Source organism: Gymnoscopelus microlampas (genome assembly GCF_963454915.1).
Source record: "Gymnoscopelus microlampas genome assembly, chromosome: 14".
NCBI lineage: Eukaryota > Metazoa > Chordata > Actinopteri > Myctophiformes > Myctophidae > Gymnoscopelus > Gymnoscopelus microlampas.
Window position 1 is genome coordinate 33,479,596 of NC_139951.1, and position 21,977 is coordinate 33,501,572.

The 21,977-nt window shown below is 41.8% G+C and overlaps 4 protein-coding genes across 4 annotated transcripts; all 4 read left to right on the plus strand.

The window, feature by feature from the left end:
• Positions 1-3,910: 3,910 nt before the first annotated feature.
• Positions 3,911-5,680, plus strand: LOC311060170 (glucosidase 2 subunit beta-like; the record flags this gene model as incomplete). Its single annotated transcript, XM_084078300.1, has 1 exon — positions 3,911-5,680. One exon carries the CDS (start codon positions 3,911-3,913, stop codon positions 5,678-5,680), a length of 1,770 nt encoding a protein of 589 aa, XP_083934426.1.
• Positions 5,681-7,647: 1,967 nt separating this feature from the next.
• On the plus strand, positions 7,648-11,296 carry LOC311059857 (manganese-dependent ADP-ribose/CDP-alcohol diphosphatase-like). The gene is made up of 4 exons (XM_084077955.1): positions 7,648-8,065; positions 8,947-9,308; positions 9,839-9,961; positions 10,406-11,296. The coding sequence occupies exons 1-4, from the start codon at positions 7,836-7,838 to the stop codon at positions 10,696-10,698; spliced, it is 1,008 nt and encodes a 335-aa protein (XP_083934081.1). The 5' UTR covers positions 7,648-7,835; the 3' UTR covers positions 10,699-11,296.
• A 958-nt stretch (positions 11,297-12,254) lies between these two features.
• Positions 12,255-15,024, plus strand: LOC311060171 (manganese-dependent ADP-ribose/CDP-alcohol diphosphatase-like). The gene is made up of 4 exons (XM_084078301.1): positions 12,255-12,552; positions 13,413-13,774; positions 13,981-14,103; positions 14,547-15,024. The coding sequence occupies exons 1-4, from the start codon at positions 12,323-12,325 to the stop codon at positions 14,837-14,839; spliced, it is 1,008 nt and encodes a 335-aa protein (XP_083934427.1). The 5' UTR covers positions 12,255-12,322; the 3' UTR covers positions 14,840-15,024.
• A 1,404-nt stretch (positions 15,025-16,428) lies between these two features.
• Positions 16,429-18,982, plus strand: LOC311060455 (manganese-dependent ADP-ribose/CDP-alcohol diphosphatase-like; the record flags this gene model as incomplete). The annotated part of the gene is made up of 4 exons (XM_084078637.1): positions 16,429-16,693; positions 17,556-17,917; positions 18,122-18,244; positions 18,690-18,982. Exons 1-4 carry the CDS (start codon positions 16,464-16,466, stop codon positions 18,980-18,982), a joined length of 1,008 nt encoding a protein of 335 aa, XP_083934763.1. The 5' UTR covers positions 16,429-16,463.
• Between the last annotated feature and the right edge of the window lie 2,995 nt (positions 18,983-21,977).

A 21,977-nucleotide genomic window follows, 5' to 3' on the forward strand; every position in this document is an offset into this window, starting at 1 on the left:
TTGTCTCCACCAAGGCCAGAGACTACAGATAATCTCCGGCACCATTGGTGTGAAAATGTGCACGAAGTTTGTATTCCTGGCTCTAGGTAAATCTTTAATCTTTAATTGTGACAAAGTTGTGAAAATATTTGCCAATGCAACTATAGACTGAAAGGGTCTGTGTTGAGAGCTGTCAGAAAAAACAAGTGCCTAGTGGCCAAAATTCCGAAAATCCCTCCCACCCCCTCGGAAAGAGCTGACCCAAAACAACGCGTCAGAGATAAGATCTAGCTGACGTCACCCATCTGATTTTTTTTAAATTAACATGACCAACAACATGTCTGCTATACACTCTCAATTTATTTGTACACTCAATTTATTTGTTATAATCCGCCGGCCGTTTTTGCAGTATTCATAGGGAAATGAACGTGTCATTCGTGTGTCAGAACTCTCTCTCTCTATGGGTCTGGGCTGTTCCAGCAGGCCACAGTGGATCAGCATGCCCCAAGTCACAACACTAACAATGCCACACTTGACCATAGACTAATACAAACACAACTCAAAGACACACATTGACGAATTAACATATGAACCAGCAAGAACCTCCGAGTCGATCGAGCCCATTGGTTCACTTGTCCTCGGTCCTGGGGGCTTGATGTGGATTGGCTGACTCATCATGACATCACCGGGGATAACATGACACCCTCGTCAGACTGTATATAGGCTAAAGACCCGCCATCTCAGAGTGAAGCCAGAATCAAACTTTACACTTTAACATTTTTTATAGTGTTTTCTCCGTACCATACAAGGTTTATTCAGATCCATACCTCAGCTTCGGCTACTTGACGCAAAGCCAGATCCCTTTGAGGTTCACGGGCAGATAATCTCTCACCAGTGTGGCTGCAGTGCAGGTGGCAGCCACCAGACGCCATACAGTGGAAGGGACGGGTCCGGGTACTAAAGTATAATTCGGGTCCTGCATGAAGCACAGGGATGAAAAGAAAAAAACGCTTCAATTCCGTTTATTGCATGAGGCGCACAGATTAAAAAACGGAAGAACTTTCACCCAATGTTAACCTATTATGACATGCACAGAATAGGGACGCAAGGATTCATGTGGTAAAGAAAACAACTGCCCTAGAAGATAATATATTTTTGTCATAGATTGCACATCAGGCAAGCCAAATTAATTGGGCAATAGAGACATTTCCTTTGTCAGTTCAGCAACAGTGCTCTGAGAAATACTAGCTAACGCTGGCCTGGCCCAGTCTGACCTGTTTGTGATCATCATGTTCAGTGTGTACATGCTATTATTGCTCACTGTGGGAGCCGTCTCATCAGTGGAGGTTCAGCGCCGCCGCGGTGTTCCTTTATCAAAGATTCAGTTCTATAAGGAAAATGAACCGTTTACTTGCTTGGATGGCTCTCGTACCATTTCCTTTGATAGAGTCAATGACGATTACTGTGACTGCACGGACGGATCTGATGAGCCAGGCACAGCTGCTTGTCCCAATGGCAGATTCCACTGCACAAATGCAGGTTTCCGACCAGCTTTCATTCCTTCCTCCCGTGTCAATGATGGAATCTGTGACTGCTGTGATACAACAGATGAATATAAGAGCAATGCTTCATGCCAGAACACCTGCACGGAGATAGGAGCAGTAGAAGGAGGACATGCAGGAGGCCTCAGGAACACCCTGCGGGTCCTGCTTGTGCTCCTGGTTCTGCTGCTCTCCACACTGTTAGGGCTGGTAGCCCGGCTCCGTGTTCCCATCGTAACCAGGAGGTTTACAAGCAGGATACGCCGGAGGTTCTTGAGGCCTCTCTTCTACTGAATGTCTGCTGACAAGGCACTGAATGATACCCTGAGGAACACGGGGGTGTTCCCAGTAATTATTGGCTGACAAGGATTCAGTGGAGGGGGCAAGGCACGTGCAGTTGAGTGTTGTTCTCTTCATGCACACAGAAATAATGACAGAAGCACAACAGGTGTATAGTCACACCCAACCCAGAAGTCTGCATAGTGTCTATACTATCGGCTGTACCCTCCTTTTTCGCCTTTCCATGCGGAGCTGCTATTACTTTAGCTCCTGATAGTTCAGTGGCGTGCTGCCTCGTGGACCAGCCAGGGAGCGCTGACTGCGTGGCCTCTTCCCCGTCATATAGCCTCGTATGGGGACTCGCATGCGGCGCTTGCTGTTCAGCTCCCGTTGGTTCGATGGCGTGCTGCTTCATGGACCAGAGCACCGATGACGGCGTGGGCTCTTCATTGACTTGAAGTGGCTCTCTTAATCTGAGGTAAAGGGCTGCCTGTATTGAATAGGGCTGCCTGTATTGCTTGGTTTCAATCATCCAGGTTTGTTAAATAATCAGTAGTTCTACAGTAGGCCTGAATTTAACTTCTTTTTTTTAACAATTTCTCATTTTCTCAAGTTTGGGACATTTCATGCATTTTAGGGAGTTCTATTCAAGTGAATTTGTTGATATTTTTCCACCCTTGATAAGTGAATTGACAATAAAACTAATCGGTGTGATACTGTAGATTTCATTAGGACTTTTTCATGTTTTCCCCCGGGACACCATATACGTTTAGTGACATAGCTCCATGAGTATTAAAGCTACTTTTACACAATTGGTATTGCTGGATTCAGCAGAGCCTTTCCAACAAGACCCATATATATTATGTCTTGCTTTGACAATCCATGTCAGAGTCACTACAGAGTAAAGAAAACATTCTACATAGATTTACATTTCCGCCTATTGTAGGTATGTGTTCAAATGACTATCTCCTAGTTACATTCAGATATTGACATTTGGTCTTTTCTAGAATGTAGAGGGATGTCCTGGCTTAAAGCATGGCAAGTTCTAAATCTCTCAGAGCTTCCATTGTGAATCTACATGAGTTTATATGCCTCAACCCACAGAACGGCCAAGCTTTATTTTTAGTTTGGGGTGTATAACTTTATACTGTATATACTTTTGCAATAAAATGTTTTTATAGAATCAATGTCATGTATGGGAGGCCTTAGAGATGAGGTAAAACAATGTTGTTTGGTTTTTACCTCTGGTAGGGGTATCTCAAATTTCGGGGCCATCGTCACTAGCCTAGCCACACATTTGTTGAATTTATAGATTAGAACAGGGGTCTTCAACGTTTTCAGGCCAAGGACCCCCTAGCTGAGAGAGAGATGAAGCAGGGACCCCCTACTCTATATTGTATAAAATTGTGTTTCAGATTAAAGTTTTTTTTTTAATACTTAGTCTGCTCTTTTTTCCCTCTACACCTATAGCCTCTTTGCCAAAAACGCAGCGCGAGGCGTTGAGAGCTTGTAGATCTGCTATTTTCGGCTAATGTTCCCCTCAGAAAAGGAATTCTAGGGTTCAAGCAGTTAATGTAAAAAAAAAAATAATCCTATCACACAAAGAATTGGCGGACCCCCTGTAGTAGCTCTGAGGACCCCCTAGGGGTCCCGGACCCCCTGTTGAAGACCCCTGGATTAGAATACTTTAAGCTGGTTTCTCCCTATAGTGTCTACCATCAAGACGGGGTCTAATAATGGCGCGGCGTCCTTATGGATCTTGGACGTCATGTGGTCAGTCTATGATGTCAGTCATCCATGACATCATACTATGATGTCAGCCATCAACATATGTGAGATACTTCTTTGGCCCTTTCTGCGTGCCAAAGACATTTTGCGCTTATCAGTGGATAAAGCCATTTGTAGGATTAGCCTCAGATACTTGCACAGACACTCTTCAAGGACATTCGCCTCCAAGGAGCTATGCCATATTAACCAGTGTAACTGTTCAACAATTGACAGTCTTGCACTGAAAGCCTGTACGGCCCAGGCAGAGACGTATTCTTGTGGCCATAGAAAGACAAGGTGTTCTGAGAATACTGAGAGTACCTACTAGCTAGCTAATGCTCTTCATGTCTAGTAATTACTTATTGTTCCTCCTGCTCATCGTGGGAGCTGTCTCATCAGTAGAGGTTCAGCGCCCCCGCGGTGTTCCTTTATCAAAGATTCAGTTCTACGAGGAGAATAAACCTTTTACTTGCTTGGATGGATCTCGTACCATTTCCTTTGATAGAGTCAATGACGATTACTGTGACTGCAAGGACGGATCTGATGAGCCAGGCACAGCTGCTTGTCCCAATGGCAGATTCCACTGCACGAATGTAGGTTTCCGACCAGCTTTCATTCCTTCCTCCCGTGTCAATGATGGAATCTGTGACTGTTGTGACACAACAGATGAATATAACAGCAATACTTCATGCCAGAACACCTGCGAGGAGCTAGGGCGAAAAGAGCTACAGGTCCTGCAGAAGAAAGAACTCATAGCTAAACAGGGCTTTCTGCTTAAGCAGCAACTTATACATGAAGCCAAGAAGGGCCAGGAGAAAAAACAGAGCAAACTAAAAGAGCTTCAGGGTAGTAAGAGATATGTGGAAGAAACGGTGGAGGCTCTGAGAGCTGCGAAGGAGACTGCAGAGCAGGCAGAAAAAGAAGCTAAAGATCAGCATCTGAAGGCTTGGGACAAGGCTAGGATGGCCAAAGCGTTTCTGGAACTGGACGATAATGCAGATGACTTTGTCTCAGTGGCAGAGCTTCTGTCCCACATTGAGGTTGACCCAAATTTGGACGGGTCCTTGAAAGAGGCTCGGGGATTACTGGGGGGATTCGACAAGGTAGACATAGCGGGATTTGGGACAATGTGGAGCAGGATCAAAGAAAACACATTGGGTCTCCAATATGGTTTATTTGATGCTGCTCCACATGTGATGCCGGTAGATGTCCTCCAGGAAGAGGCCAAGGAGCCGGTCTCCAATAGGGACTCTAAACCCTACCCAGAGGATGACATCCCACTAGACGAGAAGAACGATGATCAATCGTATGACTATGAGGATGATGATGATGGTGGATGGCACCCTGAGGCTGACATCCCATTGGATGAGCAGGATGACACTAGGTCATATGACGAGGAGGACGAAGAGGATGAAGAGGATGATGAGAAGATTCCTCCTCCAAAGCACACTCATGAAAAGAAGCACTCTGAGGATGGCAAACCATTGGATGGGCAGGACAAGACTATAGAATATGACGAGGAGGACCTAGAAGTGGATGATGAGAAGATTCCTCCTCTACAGCACACTCATGAGAAGAAGGATGATGAGGCAATGCCACCCTACAACGAAGACACACAGAAGCTTATTGATGCCGCTCAGAAAGCAAGGGACGAATATGAGGAGGCCGAGAGAGCTCTCAGAGAACTGCACGATCAGGTCAGGAGACTTGAGAAGGAGCTTTCCCATGACTTTGGGCCCAGTGCCGAGTTTTCTTACCTCTATAGCCAGTGTTATGAGTCATCTTCCAGCGAGTACATCTACAGGTTCTGTCCTTTCAACCGCGTGTCCCAGAAACCCAAATACGGAGGATCAGAGAACAACCTCGGATCCTGGGGATCTTGGGCAGGATCTGATGGTGACATCTACTCTGCGATGAAGTATGATCATGGGACAGGGTGCTTCCAGGGTCCCAACAGATCTACCACCGTTAAGTTAACCTGTGGAAAGGAGACAGCACTCATGTCCACCTCAGAGCCCAATCACTGTGAATACCGCATGGAGTTCATCACCCCTGCTGTGTGCCATAAACATCAAAGCATCCATTCCATGCTCTATAAGCATGACGAGCTCTAGTTTAACTCTTAGTGCTTAGTCGCATGAACCCTATAAACCCCTTAACAGACGACGTCACACTGATAAGAACCAGTATGCGTGCAACCAGTATGCGCTAAATGAAACCCATTCTATCAGGTCTCGCCAGGACGTGCCACACTAGCCAACACACAAGAGGGGGTTGGGGTGTGCTGAAACTAGCGCACCCCGAAACAACAGGTTGGAAATTGATTGCGTGAAACAATCACCTGCGCATCCAGTCTCAATGTTAGTAAACAATTAATTGGTCTATAGCGTTCCTAATCTGGGCGTGTCATAAAAAGGTGAACATCCAGCAAAAAAAAAGCAAACATTTGGCAAAAACAGGTGAACATTAGGTGAAAACAGCCGATCTACAACTTTACAGATGGTGTACTCTTTGGCTCTGCCCTCTAGGCTGCTGCATTCACTAGAATGGGGAATCTCACTTCCAGCTTTACAGTGCTTACAGTAGTTAAGACTTGTTAGAGCATTTTCAGCCGATTGATTTCTATTATCTAAACGTACTATGTCTTGTACAACACCGTCCGTATGTCACTGATCACATTTCAATGTTGAAAATGATTGGTATTCCCCTTTAACAGAAAATAAAATAAGAATTGTTATTTTCCTATGGACATTTCTTGAAACACATGGTTAAGTGGGAAATAAACATTCCTGAACAAAATATAATTTTACAAACACTGACATTTGCTTAAAAGGTGCTGCAAGTGATTTTTTTTTGTTAAAATAGTGTTAAATAGCACTATATTCATCATTGCTCAGTAAGGGTCTCCCCATCTGTCCAGCTCTGTAGTAAACAGAAATGTCGTTTTGAGGTGGGGATACCAATTTGATCCAGTCAGGAGAGAGAACTCATACAGAATACAGGATAAACATAAGTGACATTGGAAGTGATGAAACGGGTTAAGGTGCGTAACACATAGGCATTGATGCCTGACAGCATGTCCGGGTTCGATTCCAGATTTTCCGCGTGTCTCTGCCCAACTCTCCCAGTCTTAAAAACAAAACACAAAATGAAGTGATGAAACAAAAACATGAGCATACTCAATTGGAAATGGAACGCTATGAAATTGAAGCTGCTAAATGGGTTCTCCTCCTGACTCGACGAAATTGGTGTCCCACCACCTGAAATCTTATTTTGTGTTAGAGCTGGAGAGACCCAGCTGTTACTGAACAAAGTAAACACTTTATTCAGTCTATACAGCACTGATTATAATCACAATAGAGAGCTTTAATAACATTGTAACCAGTAAATATCACTTAGTTACAACACCTTTTAAAACACATTTTCTAAAAGTAAGTCTATGTGTAGTACCAAAGGAAAACCACAAATTCCCTCACAATTGCTTCTCTGCCTTTTGGCTAAGATCAAGTGCAACCTAGTATCTGGTGACTGGTGTGACTGCATGGTTTGAATTACTAGTTTGAATACATTTTATGCGTATTTTGAGATAATACTAATAATAAAACAATTACAATTAATTAAAACTGTTTTTTTGTTTGTTATTACAAGTTGTATTTATATATATATACACATACATATAATATCACCTTTAAAATACAATTTTCAAAAGAAGATCTATAAAAATAAAAATGAAAAAAAGAAAGTGAAAAACAAACAAACAAACGTAAATACATTTCACCTATGCGCAGGAACAACGCTACAATGATGTTGGTGAATGCATTTAACAATGTGATATGCAACAACTGGCAACAATTTGTCCTGTCGGTCGGTCTAGACTAGAGCCCATAGCCCGAAGGGACGATGCCACTTTGATTGGCTAATTAGTCGTGGGGTAACGGCTACGCAAGTACGCAACGACATAACACTGGTGTTATCGTTGCTCATGGAACACAGCTACGTTGTACGTCGTTTTTTTTGCCAATCACAGCCAGACTGAACCGCCCCTCCCTGCTATGGGATGAAAACTATCTAGGTTGTAGGACTGTAGTTAGTTGCAGATTGTTGTCATCTATCCAGCTGTACCTGGTCGGCGCTACAAACCACTGTGTTCTCGTTACAACAGGCGTACTGGCTGCTTTCCAACATGTTAACAGGACTTTGAGAAGCTACTTGGTTAGGTCTTATTATTGTGCAGGATACTCAAGTGGGATTTATAACAACAGAACCAGAATGGATGACGGTTGCTCTCAAACAGCGCCACTGTTTACATTTGGAGTCATAGCAGACATCCAGTACGCGGACATCGACGACGGGTTCAATTATAAGCACACGAGAAAACGATATTACAGGAACAGCTTACGGTTGCTGCGAAATGCCCAGGACACGTGGTCGTCTATGTCAGCTGTCAAACCGAGGTTCATCCTTCAGCTGGGGGACATCATAGATGGCTTCAACAAGAGGTACGACTAGCCTAGGGATGGGGTGGGACGATATGAAAATGACATGTCACGATTATTGTGGCAAAAATAATTGCGATATGCTTAAAACTTAAAATGCCACTTTTGTTAACCACTTGAACTCCCAGCATCCCTGTTCTGGGGGAAACGTTCGCCAAAAATAGCAGATCTACAAGCACACCACGCCTGTTGTGAGCTTGTAGATCTGCTGTTTTGGGTTGAGTCGATTTGTATAGATTGAAATAATAGCATACCAATCACGAGTTCACAACACCAATCACAACACCAGAGGCAGCTCCACTGATCATGTTCCGCAGAAAACAAGGGAATGAACTCTTCCTCATGCTATTCAACAAATGTGGAATGCCCGAGCGAAAAGTAATGTAAAACAATACTCACTTTCAAAACTACCCTAAAAGAACACCTTCAGGAAGCTGCAATTCCAAACTGGCCCCTGTCAAAGTCTTAACCTACCCCCCACCCACACACACATATTTCTTGTTTTTCATACCAGTAACCTGTAAACTGATTGTATGACGCTCTGAATAGTAGCCTATGTATGTCTTCTTAAATGTCATCATGATTTGAGTGCGTGGGGATCTCATTTTATATAAGCCTTTGTGCTTTTATGAGCGATCCAGTTTAGAGGACCTTTATTGTGAATTGTACGTCCGTGTACTGTTTCCATGTTTTTCTAAATAAAGTATTCAATCAATCAATCAAACCAAATGCGCTCTTTACAGGTCCGTTTTATCAAGTATAGAGGGTTTAAGTGGTACTGAATTTGCAGCTCAACAAAGGCTAATTCATCCCTGTGTTATGATGGAGGACAATCTTTCGGGTTTTTTTAATCACTATAATAACTAATACCGTCCCATCCCTAGGTACGACGCGTCAGAGGAAGCCCTGGACACTGTGATGAGGGAGTTCACCTCCTGTCCTGTCCAGGTTCACCATGTGTGGGGCAACCACGAGTTCTATAACTTCAGCAGGAACACGCTGTTCCGCTCGCAGCTCAACAGCACCACAGCCCACTGTGAGTGTGCTGCTGACCACCAGGCCAGTGGCCTCCAGACAGACGGTATCTATGCCTACCACTTCAGTCCGGTCCCCAAGTTCAGGTTTGTGGTGCTGGACGCCTATGACGTGAGCCTTCTCGGGAGAGAGGAGGCGAGCGTGCAATACAGTACTGCACTGAAACTTTTAAAGCAACACAATAACAATGAAGACCTTAACCATCCTCCAGGTATTGCACGCTTATTAATTAGTTGATATAACGCATTGTGACTGTGTATTAACCCATTAAGACCTGAAGCCGATTCTACATGTCTCCTAAATCCCAGCAGTATTTTGAAAAACCTATGTTTCTATATCAGTGGTGTGCTCAATAATTTTTCATGTCAAGGACCCCCAGAATTATATGTATTTAGCCACGGATCTCAAAATATGTTGTTCCAGGGACCCCAGAAGCAAAGATTTGAGTTAAAAATGTTCGCTTTAAAATATATATTTATTCAAAGATTTGCACACATTTTCACTATTTTTGAATAGCCAACGTGTAAAATAATGCTTTTTAGCTCAAATAAAAAAAATTACAGATGCGTTCCAGGTCTTAATGGGTTAATTGTGTAGCCTATATTAATATAATAAGTATATTTCACTATCATATAGATAGATATAGATGGATACATACTTTATTGATCCCGAAGGAAATTATTCATATAATCATTCAGAGAATTATTGCATATTTTGCTTTCTTCTTTTTTTTTAACCAAGAATCTGAGGGTCTGGAGAGAAGGTTTGTGAAGTTCAACGGCGGATTCAGTAAAGAGCAACTGGATTGGCTGGACACGGTTCTGACCTTGGCTGATGAGAGAAGTGAAAGGGTCACTGTTGTCAGTAGGTACAATTTAGACTTTGTATATGAATTAATTAAAAAACGGGTGAAAAAAAACGAATAAATAAAACTTCACAATAAGCACAGTCCACACAAAAGTAGGAAAACAGCGAGACAATATCATACTGTAAGTGTGTTACAGTATGTTAAGTCACAATTTCTTCCTTTGACACAGCTCTCTTTGTGAGAAATCATTGATTGTATTTAATGATGATAAACTGACCAATATTGTACCTCTACGGACAACTATCCTCTTTGTCTCTGCAAGCTCTGGTTTCACACAAATACACTGTTGAGATTAGGGAGAGGGTTAATGTTATATATATAAGCATCTGTCAATAAACTCAGTGAAGTCACTGATATTGAAATGTCAGGGATAACTATATTTATTGTATTGACTCACTGTAGGCTTCATGGTGACAATGCAAATGGTTTATTTCCGACAGGTCATCTCCCTGTACACCCAAGCTCCACGGACCCCATCTGTCTAGCCTGGAACTATGATGAACTACTGGAGATTCTACATTCCCATGGCAGTGTGGTCTGTTTCATGGCTGGCCACGACCACGACGGGGGATACCACAGGGACAAAGATTCAGGAGTGCACTACCTCACTTTAGAGGGGGTGATAGAGACCCCGCCTGACAGCGATGCTTTCGGCACAGTCTCCGTTTATAACGACAGGATGGTTCTAAAAGGGAACGGAAGAATCCCTGATAGAGAGCTGATTTTCCCATGATGCCTAAGTGACAGAAAGCATGCTGAATTTCCATGACTTCTGCTACAGATTACAACAAAGTGGGAAGCTCTTTGAATCCAGCAAACTATGTATTAGTGCTATTAAAGTAATGCAGTTTGTTGCTTTCAAAGGAGCTTCCTACTTTCTTTTTTAATTTTACACCTGTTTGGAAGCCCTCCCCCCACTTTTTTTTGTGATTTTAAAAATAACTACACATTTTAATTCTCTGACTTGACAAACCTGATTAACCACATGAGCCCTAGTTAAGATTCTTGATTGTGTGCTGAGAACAACAGCATAGAGACTGACATATTTGTTCTGGTCTAAGCAACCCAAACACACACTTACCTCATCTCTGCAGATAGGCTACCTCAAATCAACACACTCTTCACCCTATTTTATTATTTTGGTGAAATTCAAAACACATGTAAAACCAATTAATTTATTGAACCATTATTTTATGATTACTATTACATCATAAACATAATTTATTTTAAGGTGACCAATGTGGTGATATGGACATTCACTTTAAACATGAAGAATGTATAAACTGTATGAATGTTGGCCAAAGGCTACAATAAATGGAGTTACTTTGAAATGTTTTATTTCATGTTATACATTTCATTTCGATAGCTGGTTATGACAGCAATGTATTTACATAAATAACTTCAGAAGAATATGTATGAGCGCAGCAAATGAATTATCCTAGCTTATTCTGGCCTTGGCGGTAAAGGTATAACCCCAAAATAGCCCCACTACTTCAGTGCACCTGGGTCTTGTGCAAAGGGTTGCCAACTATCTGAAAATCCAATAAGGGACACCCATAACCTCCAGGGTCTAGCATTTTTGGGATGGCCGACTTGGAAGGATAAGGGCCCAGAAAAATATAAAAGTAGGGTCAGTGATTTGCAATTATTCAAATAATTGCGAAATGGGTCTATGGTCTGATAGTGCTCGTTACTATAGAGTGTCCTGTCCATATAAGGAGTCTCCCATGTCTCTCCAGCTCTTTATTAAACAGAAAATGCATTTTCAGTGCTCTCTCCTGATTGGCTTAAAACGTGTCACCTACCTGAAAATGTACTATATTCTGTTTATTAAAGAGCTGGAGAGACCCTTGTGACCGAACAAACGCTCTGTAGCAATGATTACTATCAGAATATAGTACTTTAACCTTTTTTTTTTTTTTAAGAACGATGTCACCCAACTTTGTGTGGGCTCAGCTGTAATGCAATCAGTTTAGAGTTTCTGTCCATTGAGCTACACTAGAGAGTGACACCCTCTGTCTTGTCTTGATTATCAGGGCAAGGCTTTTGTATTCATTTAAACTAATTAGAATAATCATTGTTCCTTCCTGGGCATAGGTCACAGACAGCAAATGTTTCTTAAAAACCGCCCCTCCCTGCTATGGGATGAAAACTATCTAGGTTCTAGGACTGTAGTTAGTTGCAGATTGTTGTCATCTATCCAGCTGTACCTGGTCGGCGCTACAAACCACTGTGTTCTCGTTACAACAGGCATAATGGCTGCTTTCCAACATTTTAACAGGACTTTGAGAAGCTACTTGGTTAGGTCTTATTATTGTGCAGGATACTCAAGTGGGATTTATAACAACAGAACCAGAATGGATGACAGTTGCTCTCAAACAGCGCCACTGTTTACATTTGGAGTCATAGCAGACATCCAGTACGCGGACATCGACGACGGGTTCAATTATAATCACACGAGAAAACGATATTACAGGAACAGCTTACGGTTGCTGCGAAATGCCCAGGACACGTGGTCGTCTATGTCAGCTGTCAAACCGAGGTTCATCCTTCAGCTGGGGGACATCATAGATGGCTTCAACAAGAGGTACGACTAGCCTGATGGGACGATATGAAAATAACATGTCATGATTATTGTGGCAAAAATAATTGTGATTACGATATGCTTAAAACTTAAAACGCCAATTTTGTTAACCACTTGAACTCCCAGCATCCCTGTTCTGGGGGAAACGTTCGCCAAAAATAGCAGATCTACAAGCTCACCACGCCTGTTGTGACTGAGCTTGTAGATCTGCTGTTTTCGGCGAATCGATTTGTATAGATTGAAATAATAGCATACCAATCACAAGTTCACAACACCAGAGGCAGCTCCACTGATCATGTTCCGCAGAAAACAAGGGAATGAACTCTTTCTCATGCTATTCAACAAATGTGGAAAACCCTACTCACTTTCAAATCTACCCTAAAAGAACACCTTCAGGAGGATGCAATTCCAAACTGGCCCCTGTCAAAGTCTTAACCTACCCCCACCCCCCCACCCCACACACACTCATATTTCTTGTTTTTCATACCAGTAACCTGTAAACGGATTGTATGACACTCTGAATAGTAGTGTATATCTGTCTGTCTTCTTAAATGTCATCATGATTTGAGTGCTAGGGGATCTCATTTTAAATAAGCCTTTGTGCTTTTATGAGCGATCCAGTTTAGAGGACCTTTATTGTGAATTGTACTTCCATGTACTGTTTCCATGTCTTTCTAAATAAAGTATTCAATCAATCAATCAAACCAAATGTGCTCTTTACAGGTCTGTTTGATCAAGCATAGAGGGTTTAAGTGGTACTGAATTTGCAGCTCAACAAAGGCTAATTCATCCTAGTGTTATGATGGAGGACAATTTCACGTTTTTTTTTATCACTATAATAACTAATACCGTCCCATCCCTAGGTACGACGCGTCAGAGGAAGCCCTGGACACCGTGATGAGGGAGTTCACCTCCTGTCCTGTCCAGGTTCACCATGTGTGGGGCAACCACGAGTTCTATAACTTCAGCAGGAACACGCTGTTCCGCTCACAGCTCAACAGCACCACAGCCCACTGTGAGTGTGCTGCTGACCACCAGGCCAGTGGCCTCCAGACAGACGGTATCTATGCCTACCACTTCAGTCCAGTCCCCAAATTCAGGTTTGTGGTGCTGGACGCCTATGACGTGAGCCTTCTCGGGAGAGAGGAGGCGAGCGTGCAATACAGTACTGCACTGAAACTTTTAAAGCAACCCAATGACAATGAAGACCTTAACGATACTCCAGGTATGCACGCTTATTAATTAGTTGATATAATGCATTGTGTGTATTAATTGTGTAGCCTATATTAACATAGTAAGTATATATCACTGACACTATCATATAGATAGATATAGATGGATACATACTTTATTGATCCCAAAGGAAATTATTCATATAATCACTCAGAGAATTATTGCATATTTTGCTTTCTTCTTTTTTTTTTAACCAAGAATCTGAGGGTCTGGAGAGAAGGTTTGTGAAGTTCAACGGCGGATTCAGTAAAGAGCAACTGGATTGGCTGGACACGGTTCTGACCTTGGCTGATGAGAGAAGTGAAAGGGTCACTGTTGTCAGTAGGTACAATTTAGACTTTGTATATGAATTCATTAAAAACAGGTGAAAAGGAAAAAATAAAAAAGAATAAAACTTCACAATAAGCACAGTCCACACAAAAGTAGGAAAACAGCGAGACAATATCATACTGTAAGTGTGTTACATTATGTTAAGTCACAATTTCTTCCTTTGACAGCCCTCTGTGAGAAATAATTGATTGTATTTAATGATGATAAACTGACCAATATTGTACCTCTACGGACAACTATCCTCTTTGTCTCTGCAAGCTCTGGTTTCACACAAATACACTGTTGAGATTAGGGAGAGGGTTAATGTTATATATAAGCATCTGTCAATAAACTCAGTGAAGTCACTGATATTGAAATGTCAGGGATAACTATAATTATTGTATTGACTCACTGTAGGCTTCATGGTGACAATGCAAATGGTTTATTTCCGACAGGTCATCTCCCTGTACACCCAAGCTCCATGCACCCCATCTGTCTAGCCTGGAACTATGAGGAACTACTGGAGATTCTACATTCCCATGGCAGTGTGGTCTGTTTCATGGCTGGCCACGGCCACGACGGGGGATACCACAGGGACAAAGATTCAGGAGTGCACTACCTCACTTTAGAGGGGGTGATAGAGACCCCGCCTGACAGTGATGCTTTCGGCACAGTCTCCGTTTATAACGACAGGATGGTTCTAAAAGGGAACGGAAGAATCCCTGATAGAGAGCTGATTTTCCCATGATGCCTAAGTGACAGAAAGCACGCTGAATTTCCATGACTTCTGCTACAAATTACAACAAAGTGGGAAGCTCTTTGAATCCAGCAAACTATTTATTAGTGCTATTAAAGTAATGCAGTTTGTTGCTTTCAAAGGAGCTTCCTACTTTCTTTTTTAATTTTACACCTGTTTGGAAGCCCTCCCCCCACTTTTTTTGTGATTTTAAAAATAACTACACATTTTAATTCTCTGACTTGACAAACCTGATTAACCACATGAGCCCTAGTTAAGATTCTTCATTGTGTGCTGAGAACAACAGCATAGAGACTGACATATTTGTTCTGGTCTAAGCAACCCAAACACACACTTACCTCATCTCTGCAGATAGGCTACCTCAAATCAACACACTCTTCACCCTATTTTATTATTTTGGTGAAATTCAAAACACATGTAAAACCAATTAATTTATTGAACCATTATTTTATGATTACTATTACATCATAAACATAGTTTATTTTAAGGTGACCAATGTGGTGATATGGACATTCACTTTAAAACATGAAGAATGTATAAACTGTATGAATGTTGGCCAAAGGCTACAATAAATGGAGTTACTTTGAAATGTTTTATTTCATGTTATACATTTCATTTCGATAGCTGGTTATGACAGCAATGTATTTACATAAATAACTTCAGAAGAATATGTATGAGCGCAGCAAATGAATTATCCTAGCTTATTCTGGCCTTGGCGGTAAAGGTATAACCCCAAAATAGCCCCACTACTTCAGTGCACCTGGGTCTTGTGCAAAGGGTTGCCAACTATCTGAAAATCCAATAAGGGACACCCATAACCTCCAGGGTCTAGCATTTTTGGGATGGCCGACTTGGAAGGATAAGGGCCCAGAAAAATATAAAAGTAGGGTCAGTGATTTGCAATTATTCAAATAATTGCGAAATGGGTCTATGGTCTGATAGTGCTCGTTACTATAGAGTGTCCTGTCCATATAAGGAGTCTCCCATGTCTCTCCAGCTCTTTATTAAACAGAAAATGCATTTTCAGTGCTCTCTCCTGATTGGCTTAAAACGTGTCACCTACCTGAAAATGTACTATATTCTGTTTATTAAAGAGCTGGAGAGACCCTTGTGACCGAACAAACGCTCTGTAGCAATGATTACTATCAGAATATAGTACTTTAACCTTTTTTTTTTTTTTAAGAACGATGTCACCCAACTTTGTGTGGGCTCAGCTGTAATGCAATCAGTTTAGAGTTTCTGTCCATTGAGCTACACTAGAGAGTGACACCCTCTGTCTTGTCTTGATTATCAGGGCAAGGCTTTTGTATTCATTTAAACTAATTAGAATAATCATTGTTCCTTCCTGGGCATAGGTCACAGACAGCAAATGTTTCTTAAAAACCGCCCCTCCCTGCTATGGGATGAAAACTATCTAGGTTCTAGGACTGTAGTTAGTTGCAGATTGTTGTCATCTATCCAGCTGTACCTGGTCGGCGCTACAAACCACTGTGTTCTCGTTACAACAGGCATAATGGCTGCTTTCCAACATTTTAACTGGACTTTGAGAAGCTACTTGGTTAGGTCTTATTATTGTGCAGGATACTCAAGTGGGATTTATAACAACAGAACCAGAATGGATGACAGTTGCTCTCAAACAGCGCCACTGTTTACATTTGGAGTCATAGCAGACATCCAGTACGCGGACATCGACGACGGGTTCAATTATAATCACACGAGAAAACGATATTACAGGAACAGCTTACGGTTGCTGCGAAATGCCCAGGACACGTGGTCGTCTATGTCAGCTGTCAAACCGAGGTTCATCCTTCAGCTGGGGGACATCATAGATGGCTTCAACAAGAGGTACGACTAGCCTGATGGGACGATATGAAAATAACATGTCACGATTATTGTGGCAAAAGTAATTGTGATTACGATATGCTTAAAACTTAAAACGCCAATTTTGTTAACCACTTGAACTCCCAGCATCCCTGTTCTGGGGGAAACGTTCGCCAAAAATAGCAGATCTACAAGCTCACCACGCCTGTTGTGACTGAGCTTGTAGATCTGCTGTTTTGGGCGAATCGATTTGTATAGATTGAAATAATAGCATACCAATCACAAGTTCACAACACCAGAGGCAGCTCCACTGATCATGTTCCGCAGAAAACAAGGGAATGAACTCTTTCTCATGCTATTCAACAAATGTGGAAAACCCTACTCACTTTCAAATCTACCCTAAAAGAACACCTTCAGGAGGATGCAATTCCAAACTGGCCCCTGTCAAAGTCTTAACCTACCCCCACCCCCCCACCCCACACACACACTCATATTTCTTGTTTTTCATACCAGTAACCTGTAAACGGATTGTATGACACTCTGAATAGTAGTGTATATCTGTCTGTCTTCTTAAATGTCATCATGATTTGAGTGCGTGGGGATCTCATTTTAAATAAGCCTTTGTGCTTTTATGAGCGATCCAGTTTAGAGGACCTTTATTGTGAATTGTACTTCCATGTACTGTTTCCATGTCTTTCTAAATAAAGTATTCAATCAATCAATCAAACCAAATGTGCTCTTTACAGGTCTGTTTGATCAAGCATAGAGGGTTTAAGTGGTACTGAATTTGCAGCTCAACAAAGGCTAATTCATCCTAGTGTTATGATGGAGGACAATTTCACGTTTTTTTTTATCACTATAATAACTAATACCGTCCCATCCCTAGGTACGACGCGTCAGAGGAAGCCCTGGACACCGTGATGAGGGAGTTCACCTCCTGTCCTGTCCAGGTTCACCATGTGTGGGGCAACCACGAGTTCTATAACTTCAGCAGGAACACGCTGTTCCGCTCACAGCTCAACAGCACCACAGCCCACTGTGAGTGTGCTGCTGACCACCAGGCCAGTGGCCTCCAGACAGACGGTATCTATGCCTACCACTTCAGTCCAGTCCCCAAGTTCAGGTTTGTGGTGCTGGACGCCTATGACGTGAGCCTTCTCGGGAGAGAGGAGGCGAGCGTGCAATACAGTACTGCACTGAAACTTTTAAAGCAACCCAATGACAATGAAGACCTTAACGATACTCCAGGTATGCACGCTTATTAATTAGTTGATATAATGCATTGTGTGTATTAATTGTGTAGCCTATATTAACATAGTAAGTATATATCACTGACACTATCATATAGATAGATATAGATGGATACATACATATTGATCCCAAAGGAAATTATTCATATAATCACTCAGAGAATTATTGCATATTTTGCTTTCTTCTTTTTTTTTTACCAAGAATCTGAGGGTCTGGAGAGAAGGTTTGTGAAGTTCAACGGCGGATTCAGTAAAGAGCAACTGGATTGGCTGGACACGGTTCTGACCTTGGCTGATGAGAGAAGTGAAAGGGTCACTGTTGTCAGTAGGTACAATTTAGACTTTGTATATGAATTAATTAAAAAAACGGGTGAAAAAAAACGAATAAATAAAACTTCACAATAAGCACAGTCCACACAAAAGTAGGAAAACAGCGAGACAATATCATACTGTAAGTGTGTTACATTATGTTAAGTCACAATTTCTTCCTTTGACACAGCTCTCTTTGTGAGAAATCATTGATTGTATTTAATGATACACTGACCAATATTGTACCTCTACGGACAACTATCCTCTTTGTCTCTGCAAGCTCTGGTTTCACACACATACACTGTTGAGATTAGGGAGAGGGTTAATGTTATATATAAGCATCTGTCAATAAACTCAGTGAAGTCACTGATATTGAAATGTCAGGGATAACTATAATTATTGTATTGAGTTGACTCACTGTAGGCTTCATGGTGACAATGCAAATGGTTTATTTCCGACAGGTCATCTCCCTGTACACCCAGGCTCCATGCACCCCATCTGTCTAGCCTGGAACTATGATGAACTACTGGAGATTCTACATTCCCATGGCAGTGTGGTCTGTTTCATGGCTGGCCACGACCACGACGGGGGATACCACAGGGACAAAGATTCAGGAGTGCACTACCTCACTTTAGAGGGGGTGATAGAGACCCCGCCTGACAGCGATGCTTTCGGCACAGTCTCCGTTTATAACGACAGGATGGTTCTAAAAGGGAACGGAAGAATCCCTGATAGAGAGCTGATTTTCCCATGATGCCTAAGTGACAGAAAGCACGCTGAATTTCCATGACTTCTGCTACAGATTACAACAAAGTGGGAAGCTCTTTGAATCCAGCAAACTATTTATTAGTGCTATTAAAGTAATGCAGTTTGTTGCTTTCAAAGGAGCTTCCTACTTTCTTTTTTTAATTTTACACCTGTTTGGAAGCCCTCCCCCCACTTTTTTTTGTGATTTTAAAAATAACTACACATTTTAATTCTCTGACTTGACAAACCTGATTAGCCACATGAGCCCTAGTTAAGATTCTTCATTGTGTGCTGAGAACAACAGCATAGAGACTGACATATTTGTTCTGGTCTAAGCAACCCAAACACACACTTACCTCATCTCTGCAGATAGGCTACCTCAAATCAACACACTCTTCACCCTATTTTATTATTTTGGTGAAATTCAAAACACATGTAAAACCAATTAATTTATTGAACCATTATTTTATGATTACTATTACATCATAAACATAATTTATTTTAAGGTGACCAATGTGGTGATATGGACATTCACTTCAAAACATGAAGAATGTATAAACTGTATGAATGTTGGCCAAAGGCTACAATAAATGGAGTTACTTTGAAATGTTTTATTTCATGTTATACATTTCATTTCGATAGCTGGTTATGACAGCAATGTATTTACATAAATAACTTCAGAAGAATGTATGAGCGCAGCAAATGAATTATCCTAGCTTATTCTGGCCTTGGCGGTAAAGGTATAACCCCAAAATAGCCCCTCTACTGTGCACCTGGGTCTTGCGCAAAGGGTTGCCAACTATCTGAAAATCCAATAAGGGACACCCATACCTCCAGGGTCTAGCATTTTTGGGATGACCGACTTGGAAGGATAAGGGATGCCCAGAAAAATATAAAATCTCACTGTATAATATATATATATATATATATTTTTTAAATGTGTATGGTAAAGGTAGGGTCAGTGATTTGCAATTATTCAAATAATTGCGAAATGGGTCTATGTTCTGATAGTGCTCGTTACTATAGAGTGTCCTGTCCATATAAGGAGCCTCCCATGTCTCTCCAGCTCTTTATTAAACAGAAAATGCATTTTGGTGCGGCTTAAAATGTGTCACCTACCTGAAAATGTACTGTATTCTGTTTATTAAAGAGCTGGAGAGACCCCTGTGACCGAACAAACGCTCTGTAGCAATGATTACTATCAGAACATATTACTTTAACCACTTGTAAGAATAACTTACCCTACCTTTAACCACTTGAACCACAGCATCCATATTCTGGGCGGAACAACATGGCAAACCAAGTTTGGGTCCCATGAGTCCCTTCCTAGAAATGTGGAGTCAAAAGTAGGCTACAACATTAGTTTCTATTTTTGAAACGTGGAGTAAAAGTCATGAGCTTGCAAAAATAAATCAAAATCAACAAATGTACTTTATGTAAGTTACTGTCCACGACTGGTAGTAAACATCTATGTCAGTGGTTCTCAAAGTGGGGTCCAGGCAGGGACACGTAGGGTTCTTTGAAGGGGTTCTAAATTGACCCTTTACCTATCTGTAACTCTGACCGTGTACAAAATCAAATGGAACCAAATGGACACTTGTACACTGTTTGAGAACCACTGCTCTATGTCATTGGTTCTCAAAGTGGGGTCCGGGGACCCCCAGGGGTCCTTGAGGGAGTTCCAGGGGATCCCCCAGCTAATTGATAGATTAGGCACCCAATGGACCGTTATGGGTCTGTAACTCTGAGAGTGTACAAATGGAACCAAATGGACCCTAACGGGCCCATTTGGTTCCATTTGTATTGATTGATTGATTGATTGATGTACTTTATTTAGTAAGACATGAGAACAGTACATGGCAGTACATAACAGTACATGGAAGTACAAATTCGCAATACAAGGTCTACTAAACTGGATAGCTCAGTTAAGCACGTAGCTTGTTTAAGATGAGATCCCCATGCACACAAATCATGTTGACATATAAGAGACAGACAGATATACACACTACTATATAGAATGTCATACAATCAGTTTACAGGTTACTGGTATGAAGTATGAAGGGTGAAAAATATGTACAAAAAAGAAAGAGAGGGGGGGGGGGGGGTAGGTTAGGTTAGGACATGGGGTAGGTTAGGACTTGGACAGGGGCCATTTTTGAATTGCAGCCTCCTGAAGGTGTATCTTTAGGGCATTTTTGAAAGTAAGTAGGGTTTTACACTCCTTTACTCCTTTTGGTAGGGCATTCCACATTTTAGATGAATAACATGAGAAAGAGTTCATTCCCTTTGTTGTGCCAAATCTGGGTTGAACATGGTTTGTGGAGCTGCCTCTGGTGTTATGATCATGGACTTGATTAACATTTTGGAAGTATTTTGACAAATACAGGGGGATCCCAATGTTGTGGTGTATCTTAAAGTACACTCTCAGATTTAAATTGACATAGATTTTACAATAGAAATAGCGGTCCAAGTGATATAAATGCCATTAATGGGGGTCTGTAGCCCTAATGCATGTCAAACTGGGGGTCCTTGAAATGAAAATGGTTGAGAATCACTGCTAGCCGTAAACAAATCTTCTCTTATGGGGGTCCCTGGCATATCTTTTGAAATGGGGGTCCGCGGGCTAATAAGTGTCAATTTGGGGGTCCTTGACATGAAAAAGTTTGAGAACCACTGCCTTCAGTAACTGAGTGACTGACTCGCCACAGACGTGGCCTCACTGGCCTGACCGTGTGGCGCAACTGCGTTCAGCCGGCGCACTGGCGCAGTGTCCCGTTCGGAGAGAGAGAGGGCGAACTTTAGCGCTCTCTCCGGTGTTGCCATGTCCGCTTATTATAAGCGACTTTGGCCTTGTTTTTCTGTAAAGTTGCTTGTAAATATTGGGGCTTGTTTATAAAGTGTAGTTGCTTATTTTGGGCTTGTTTCCTAAACATGCTGTTTAAACCAGTGGTTCTTAAGCATTCTCATGTCAAGGAAAGGACCCCCAAAAAGTATTTGTCTGC